The 9,235-nt window shown below is 38.5% G+C and overlaps 1 protein-coding gene across 1 annotated transcript; it reads right to left on the bottom strand.

The window, feature by feature from the left end:
* Positions 1-2,321: 2,321 nt before the first annotated feature.
* Positions 2,322-7,362, bottom strand: LOC103428065 (26S proteasome regulatory subunit 6B homolog). The gene is made up of 7 exons (XM_008366157.4): positions 7,081-7,362; positions 5,848-6,385; positions 4,562-4,792; positions 4,210-4,368; positions 3,860-4,012; positions 3,373-3,456; positions 2,322-2,816 (listed from the first exon to the last, which is right to left on the bottom strand). Exons 2-7 carry the CDS (start codon positions 6,331-6,333, stop codon positions 2,682-2,684), a joined length of 1,248 nt encoding a protein of 415 aa, XP_008364379.1. The 5' UTR covers positions 6,334-6,385; positions 7,081-7,362; the 3' UTR covers positions 2,322-2,681.
* Positions 7,363-9,235: the final 1,873 nt, after the last annotated feature.

Raw genomic sequence — 9,235 nt, 5'->3', positions numbered from 1 at the left:
CTAAGCCCAACCCGGTTAAACCCTTTTTAAAACCCTAAGACCTAAGGCCTTCGGGCCATATGGAACCTGGGCCTTTGGCCCATGGAACTTAAGCCCAGCCTGTCAAAGCCCAGACCCAAAACCTTATTGGATCCGGGCCCTTGGGCCATGGATCTGGTCCACTAACCCTAGGCTCAACCCGAACCAAACCCAGGCCTGTTGACCCGGTTTGACCGACCCGGACCCATTAACTTGGTCAACATTGATCGTTGACTTTGACTTTGATTTTTTGGGATTCGGACAGGACTCTTTCTAGGTTAATTTCGACGTTCTGGACCCGTTTATGATGTCCGTTTTCCCAAATTCAATCATTTGAATATAGTTTTATTAATTGGACCTTTTATGTGCTTAGGTGCATATATTGTGGCGTTTCCGTCTTCACTAGTTTGCGTGGCTCTTCGGCAACTAAGTATCTGTGAGTAGACCCCTTCTAAAATGCATGATTTAATGACTACGTTTTATGAAATGTTTTATGAGACATTATGCTTACTTAGAATATTTTGAATTACCATATTTTCTATCGAACCCATGTTCTTGTAGGGTATCTAATGGATGACGATATATTATTTAGAACATGTTTTTACACATTTCTTTATATTATAGATGATAGATAACTTTATAATATGAAGATGATTTTGAGATATATGTACCTATGTTTGGAAAGATTATGTTCAATGTTTTGTGCGTATTTAGTGGTCACTATTTCTCCTGGGGCGAGGATTTGGTGTTGGTTGCGGGCCGGGAGAAATAATCCCTGGCATTGGGCCGGGAGAAAATAATCTTTGGCTTCGGGTCGAGAGACATGGTGCTGGCGTTGGGCAGGGAGATATTATTATTGGATACCACTATTTAACACACTATATACGAGATATGCTTTATGAGATGGTTTATGGCATGCTAGGTTTTCGGAAAACCTACCACTTATTATGCTATTAGTTTTCATAAAGCTTTGGGGGTTAGTATGTTGATAACTGTTTTATTATATATGTATATCAACTTGGTCCACTCATGTTTGTTTTGCGCCCCCTCATGATTTAGATTTGAGGCTTACGATCCTGGTGTCAAGACACTTCCGCATCAGCATCTTTGAGTCCTCTCGGTGTATGACCCATTCTTTCATTCATTCAATTTTAGATCATTTATTTTCTAGTGTATATAATTGGTTGTATGCTCTGAACACGTTCATCATTTGTATATTAATTATATTTAAATTGATAAGTCTTATTTATTCTTGTTCTCATGCATTCTAAATGGCTTGTGTCACCTTCGGGTGTCGGCCAGCACATACCTACCTTGGTGTTCGATGAATATCGGGCTCAAGGCATGTCAACATCTCTCAGTTTGTGTTAAACAGCTCTACTCCAAGTTCAGTTGACTACCTATCCAAGTCTCTATCAATGAGGGTTCTTTGAGTCCTTGTTGAAAAAAGTCATCTCATTAGCCTTCTCGGCGAAGTAAGGTGTTACCAGATTATGTCGTTCGACAGTTTAAAAGCTGAACATTTGTTGAACTTCGTAGAAACTAGTAGCCTTACCTTTAGGCTGTAGAACCGAGAGGCCGAGACAAGTTCCTTCCTCACCTCCAGACAAGTTCCTTCCTCGCCTCTAGACAAGTTCCTTTCTCGACTCCAATCACTCGGATAAAAAGTCAGCAGCACGTTTGACACCACTACCACATTCATCTACTCATTGACTTAGCTCGGTTGCCAAGTTGGCATGCCCCGCATTCAACCGAAGGGTGTAGTTAACTCATTAGCTATTTGGCCGCGCGCTATTTAGGTTTGGTAGTATTGGAGGGTCAATAGATATATAAGGTTTTCGTTATATGTTCCTAACAAAATATGGTCCTAATAGTAACTAATTAGCACGGGCACCACGTTTTTATGTATGCTTAAAGGTGACGGATCAATGACACCACTTTTTTTATGTATTTTTGACACATGATTTTGTGAGTTCATTTCGTAATGTATTTCAACGATCCGAAGCATCTATCTTTTAGATCTTTCTTTAAAGATCATATCAACAAAACACCCCAAAAACTAAAACCATATAACCGTGGGATTAAGGGTTTTGAGTTTACTTGTAGAATCGTATTAGTTCAATTTTCTTCACTTCAAATGAATGTCTTAGTGGTTTTGAGTTTGTCTATTTATTGCAAATATCATTCGTAGGTCATCCTTACAACAAATTACCACCATATTTATTATGTGAGTTTAAAAATTACCACCATATTTATTATGTGAGTTTAAATTTTGAATCTGTCTATTAAAAGAGGCAGTTGAATCATGTTTGATGAACTGATGTATTGAATGATCCATGAACCCCAAAAGGACAAACACATTGTGGTCAGTCTTACAGACAACAGACAGATACATGTGTGTGATGCTTGATAAAGACCTGTAGCCCTCGATAGAACATCCCTATGAACCCAGGCCCCAATTGACATAGGTCATGTGTTATAAAGAAATAAACCTCTTCAAGTTGAGGCCATAGGGTTTCACATCATACGTCATCACCACAATAACATCCCTCGATTGACCTATTAAATTGTTCAAAGATACCATACCTTCAGATGCGAGCTTGCGCGATAAGACCAAATTAAACATAAAAGACCATCTGTATTATACGAGCTTCCAGCACCCATCATTTGTAGAATTCAAAGTCAGTGTCGGGCTTCTTCACGTTGGTTTGGTAACCCTTTTCAAAGTCCTTTGGGAGTATGACATATCGGTTCTTCCGAACTGCATGCATTCCTGCTTCTTGACATATAGCTGAAATCTGTACAAACCCAAACCATTTACGACAGTTACTACACAATCAATTTTTTTATATAAAACGATAAAAGATCTGAGACCACCAGCAGAGCTCCGATGAGATCTTAACAATCAGACACAGAATACTACAGCTGACGTCAAATATGAGAACTCACATTCGTCAGAACAAATTTTACGGAGATTCACTATGAGAAGATCTTTGTTATCGATCATTAAAAGGCTAAATTCAACCCCATTTGACAATGTTACCGTCCCCAATGCTAGGCATTATTTACAGATCCGCCCGTATAAGACATGTATAATCTTAAAGCCATAATTCTTCTAAACAAATATACATATACATGTCTAACATCATGACTGTTGTTCTAACCAAGAGCTTTAAGCAAATATTTCTTAGTATTTCAAGATCATAGCACAAGCCCAACAGCGCCCCAACCAAAACTCCGAATTAAATTAAAATAGAGAATAAAAAAACACAACATAATACTAACAGGATTTAACATTGGTAGAAGAATGAGAACGATAAGCATATTCTCTCCCAAAAGAAATTAGTGTCTTACCTCAGCAGCACTGATTTTGTCTGGCCGAGAGACATAATCTTCCAAGTCTACCTCATCACTCAAGTTCATTTTAGCGGTGCAAACCTGCAGAACAGGCAGGTCCATTGACATTATAGTAATTGCATTAGCTTGTTAAAAGTCCACAAGAGTAAGAAATCATGATTGCAAAAGAAAATATAGAAGAAAGGGTATATAATAAACTAGTGCCAAGTTTGATAAATATCATAAGACGTAAGGATAACACAGGGCTGAATGGGATAATCTCATGTAGGGTGCAGATGTGTTTTGAGGTGTCCGACTTCTGTGCAGTCCGAATCTCAGACATAGGGGGTAAGTAACAGGTCCACTAATATGGATGGCACTGACTGGACATGGCACAAGCTACAAAACTTGTGATTATGAGAAAAATGAATACCTCACAGCTTACAAACAACATTTCACCAATAATAATTCTTTCATTGAAAGATACTTTAATCATCTTATTTACCTGAAAAACAAGTCTTTTCTGCCTCCTATCAGGCAAAGGAAACTCAATCTTCCGATCAAGCCTTCCAGGACGCAGAAGTGCAGGATCCAAGGTGTCTGCTCGGTTAGTAGCCATAATAACCTTAACATTCACTGTCTGGTCAAACCCATCCATCTGAAAAGATATTAAGCAAAAAACAACGTTGAGAACAGAAAGCAGAAAAGGAACGTTTCAGGGTTAAACTTTCCGACGTTTGTTGAAATATTTTCTCCACCCTCACAGCGACACATTGAACATCCAAGTTCCAGTTTATTTACAGTTTTAGTTCATTCAGATTACAAATTCTTTCAAATCAAAACTTCCAGTCCTACCTGATTCAGGAGCTCCATAAGGATTCTCTGAACTTCTCTGTCAGCTCCAGTTTGAGCATCAAACCTCGCAGTAGCAATAGCATCCACCTCATCAATAAAGATGATGGCAGGTGCATTCTCCTTGGCAAGACGGAAAACATCACGAACCATTCGTGGACCCTAAAGAAAACAAAAAGAATTAAGAACTCACAATGTTTCTAACTTAGTCAATAAAACAGAGCGTGAGGCAACAAACAAATATCACAGTGCTCTTGCAACACTTGCCCACAATATTTGTTATTCCAAAAAACGATAAGGATCTATTGCATGTAAGAAAAAGATAACACACAAAAAATAGGACTATGTTATATACCTCTCCCAAATACTTCTGAACAAATTCTGAACCAACAACTCTGATGAAGGCAGCAGTTGTATGATTAGCCACGGCCTTTGCTAACATGGTTTTACCAGTTCCAGGTGGACCATAAAGCAATACACCACGTGGGGGATCTATTCCAATCTGTTTGTACAACTCGTGATGGGTAAGTGGCAGTTCTACTGCTTCACGGATTTCTTGCTTCTGAATGTCACATCCTCCAATATCCTGACGCACCACAAAAAAAAAAAAAATGGTAAGGGATTAACATATAGATTATAATGTGCCTATGGGTATTTAGCTCAGAGGCAGAGGCAAACAGATTAATCACATGCACAAAAAGCTTCACTGAACAACCGGCTTGACTGCATTTGACAGAGCAAAACACATAGCAAATTGCTTCTATTACATAGCTAATTGTACAAGGAAACTTACTTCTTTCCTAATACAATCCTCAACAAAATAGGGCACTAACTTTGACGAGCCAATTCCTATCAAATTTAAGAAATAATAACAGGCAATGTATTCAAGAATTAGATATTACAAAGTCAGAAAAAGAGAGGAGGGGGGGGGGGGGTTGGATGGGTGAGCCAATACTTGAAATGTTCCATCTCCCCATGACACTTATTAAGAAAATTAAAGTATATTACACACCATAGCATTCTTGTTGTGTTGAAATTGGCTACCAACCAATAAAAGCCAACTAAACCTAATTGGTTAATTCTCAGAACCAAGTAGTTTAGACAACAATAGCAACCAGTTATTTCCAATAAGGTATAAATTAGAAAAGATTAATGAGTTTCCTAGTTTAGACAACAATACCATCAAATAGGATCAATTATATAATAGGCTGTTCATCTATTGCTTGAAAAGACTTTATAAAGCCTAAAGCTTCAGAATTTCGTCACTGAGCACGTCAAATTGGGCATAAAAATAAGCATACACAATAGTTAATTTCAATCTTAGACTCATAGAACTTGAGTAACGGGTAAAATTTTGGTCTCCACTCTACTTCTCCTAACTTAAAGACCATTGAGTAAAGAGAATCAGTTATCCACACAGTCAAATGGCACCGATAGAGTGAGTTTTTCAGAATAGCTAACTTTATCCTCAAGAAGTGGCGCCAGAAAATCGTTAAATTCCATAAATCCAAAACCTTAATAGTAATCTATTGATTCCAATTAAGCATTTGTTGCAACAATTGATAGTAGGTGTCAAACACATGAAGAAAAAAAAACCCTAATTCAGTCATAACCCTAATCACTCAATTGGACATAACTTACAGAGTAGGTGACGTCGGGCTTCTCAGACTGGCTGAGGAGGGAAATACTTGAGTCAGCCTCCGGAGGCAAAACGTCGACAAGGGCATTGGAGTGGCGGTGCAAGGCAACAGAAGCAGAAGGCTTGAGGAGCTCCCGATTAATGGTGCTGAGAATCCTAACATAGTAATTGGAGCCAGTGGTGGAGCCCACAATCCCGTTGTTCTGGTCGACCATCTCCATGAATTGCCCGATGACGAGCGGCACCGATTGGATCCTCTTGACTTCTTCCTGGGCGCGGAGGAGCTCACGCTTGAGATTCTTCTGCTCGTCCTTGACATACTCCTCCTGGATGTCGATGAACTCAAGCTGTCGCTGATAGGACTTGAGGCGGCTGTAGAGATCATCCTCATCGGAGGCCTGGTTTTGGTCGGTGTAGCCCTGAAGGTCCAATCTTATGGAGGGGATTGAAGCTGGTGGCTCAGGAAAAGGTTTTGGATCCAACACCATGGCTGATCCTGACAATGTTGCACTCTCGGAGTTTCAATTCTTCTGGTTCGCTCTGGGGAGAAGCGAAGAGAGAGAGAGAGAGAGAGAGAGAGAGAGAGAGAGAGAGAGAGAGAAAGTGAGGTTAAGTAAAAATTTCGACTCCGATCTATTTACAGGATAGCTTACACCAGCAAATATACATCATTTATCAGGTAGAATTCAATGACAGCAATTAAATACAATTTACTGATAATAATAAGAACATTAAACAAAAAAATACCAGTTTTATGCTTATACAAATAGAGTACACCATATACAGTCTAATAAGTTACCGATACGAACTGGCAATGTTAGCAGTTCTTGAAGTTGACGAGTAATCCCCAACACACCGAGGATTTCAGACCAACTGGGATTATTAGCAGGACTACGTTTGTCATTAACCAATTTTTAGTTCATCAAACAATGTTACAGGGCATATTGGCTACTGATTTGGACAAAAATAATTAATAAATTGGATTTGAAAGCCAAATATAATACACTACATTAGAAACTGAAATGATCATTGACAATTAGGGTTCCAGTTCCCAGATAAAGACGAACATAAAAAATGTTCAAATCAAGAGTTCTAATTGATCAATTTTGCAATGTCCCTTCAATTTTTATGCGGCAAAGAGCAACCTAATTTCAAAAGGGCACAAATAAGAAAATCAACCCAAATCTAATTGAATAAATCCTAATTTGAATTTTGCCCCAAAATTAACATCATACCTTTCTGGCGGCTTTCTTTGTCTGATTGAGTCTGAGAGAGACGGTAAAGATGGTGGGGGAGGAGAGCCAAGATTGAGAGCGCGGAGGAGAGCGAGGAGAGAGAGAAGAGAGAGATGGAGTGAGCCTTACGAAAGTAAACTTCCGACTCTTTAACTGCCATGCCAGATGGAAAGACGACGACGTTTTCCCGTGTTTCGCCACCGCTAGGCTCTTAAACCAGCTCAAAACATTTTTGAATCGGTATTACACTAGGCCCATCATTTAAAAAACATTTGTCCAAAAATTTCAACCTCTTTCGAGGACAAATTTCTTTTATAATCAAAATGTTTCTGATTACGTTTGGTTCAAAAATTTAAAATATTTTTCGGTCACAAATGCATTTAAATTTTTAATAAAAAAATTGTGATGAATTTTGCATAAAAACACGTTAAAAAAAAAAAAAAAAACACTTGTGCTTGTAAGAGAAAGTGTTTCTTACAAGAGTAACTACAAGCAGGATTGGAATATAAAGATGGAAAGGTTTAAACAACCTAGCTTTTAGTTTAGGAAAATTATTTCCCTCATAATTCATCATGGAGATGTACTAGTATTTCAGGTTAATCACATTATGTATGTCATGTATCAAAATTAAAACACAAAATAATGCAGGATTATCTTAAGTTTGGCCTAGATGAGTTGATGTAGAATAGATAGCCAAATGGATTGAAGACGAAATTACCGAAGAAAGGCAAAAGGATGTTGGGGGGGGGGGTTTATTACAGATTTGGAGTCAAACTCTTTTTCGGGCGCATAATACCTTTCCGAAAAGAGCATGACGTCTCGGTTAAAACACATCGCTTTGCTGTGAAGTATGATGGATTTTAGCCATCTGAGGTCGTTAGTTTAGACTTCCAAAACCAAATTTTAAAGTTTGTAATAAAAATCGGACTTTTTCAAATTTCATTTGATTTATGTCATTTCAATTCCAATAAGATCTCTGAGCTTTGCGGAAGTGAGTTTAAGTCAGATTAAGCCTCTTGCCTAATAAACATTCAAGAATTAAACTGGTGGATACCAGCTTTCCAATTCTTAGGTTTACGCTTGTATTCTATTTACTATGCTCGTGCTGCGACATGAGTGAAAGCAATTCGATTTTGGTTTTGTTTTACCAAATATATCACTGTTACAAAGCGCAGATTGAATATAATTGGTCTTCGAATCAGTTATGTTGTACACAACAAACAATTTGAAACAGAAACAGGTCGAGATTTGGCTACGTTGGTTTCTGTTAATTGAACCTTCCCTCTCTTTTTCTGTGTGGTAAATATGTAATTGAAGTTCAGTAACAATAAATTGAGGTTTCAGAACAAAAACAGGAAAGGAAAGAAAAAAACAAAAACAAAAACCGATCAACAACTTTAGAAGAATAACAAGAGATGGTTCCCCACCTTCTACGTAACCTCCTATTTTTAGTCTCATATACCCGACTAGGGTTCTTATATATGTAATACTCCATTCATCCATTACTTCACCCAAGTAAATATTTAATTACAAATTTATTTAGCTGGTCTTGGCAAATGGAGTCCCCACTTTCTCATCATTTATTGCTCCTCGCTTGCTTCCTCCTATTATTTCTCTCTTCTTCTCCTACACCGGCAGATGCAAGAGCGTCTCCATTAGTTCGGAGTATTTGCAAAGCAACCCGAGCCTCTTTCAGTCAAAACTACACTCTGTGCGTAAAAACTCTCTGGTCAGATGCTCGAATTCGATCGTCGGCAACATCCAATGATCTCAAAGAACTTGCTATAAATATTCTTGAGGTAGCAGCAGAAACCGCACAGGACGCCCAAGAGTTGCTTAACAGTTATCAGCCCATGATCAAGAGCAGCAAAGAAACCAAAGCAATTAAACAGTGTGCGCAATCGTACGGATCAGTTGCTTCGTGTTTCCGAGGAACACAAGATGAGGTAAAGGAAGAGGACACCATGGCCAACTATACCGTCGCAAGGGTCTCCGATGACATCAGTGTTTGTGAGATAGCATTGAGTTCTGGGGTGAAGCTTCCCACTACTATATCTTCCAGACTCCAGTTGGTGAAGTTGTATAACAACATTGGATACACCATCACTATTCAGTTACTAAGTATCTGGCTCCACCACTAGACACCTAATTAATT

This window comes from Malus domestica, chromosome 05, assembly GCF_042453785.1.
Source record: "Malus domestica chromosome 05, GDT2T_hap1".
NCBI classification, from domain to species: Eukaryota; Viridiplantae; Streptophyta; class Magnoliopsida; order Rosales; family Rosaceae; genus Malus; species Malus domestica.
Note: the sequence above shows the minus strand (reverse complement) of the source record. Positions and strands in the feature narration are given on the sequence as shown.

Excerpts from the sequence above, each read along its gene's own strand:
- LOC103428065 (XM_008366157.4), bottom strand. The coding sequence starts at position 6,333 with ATGGTGTTGGATCCAAAACCTTTTCCTGAGCCACCAGCTTCAATCCCC. Across the intron at positions 4,369-4,561 it reads TTCAGAAGTATTTGGGAGAG|GGTCCACGAATGGTTCGTGA; the intron begins GTATATAACATA and ends TGTTTTCTTTAG. Across the intron at positions 3,457-3,859 it reads AGAAAAGACTTGTTTTTCAG|GTTTGCACCGCTAAAATGAA; the intron begins GTAAATAAGATG and ends CCTGTTCTGCAG.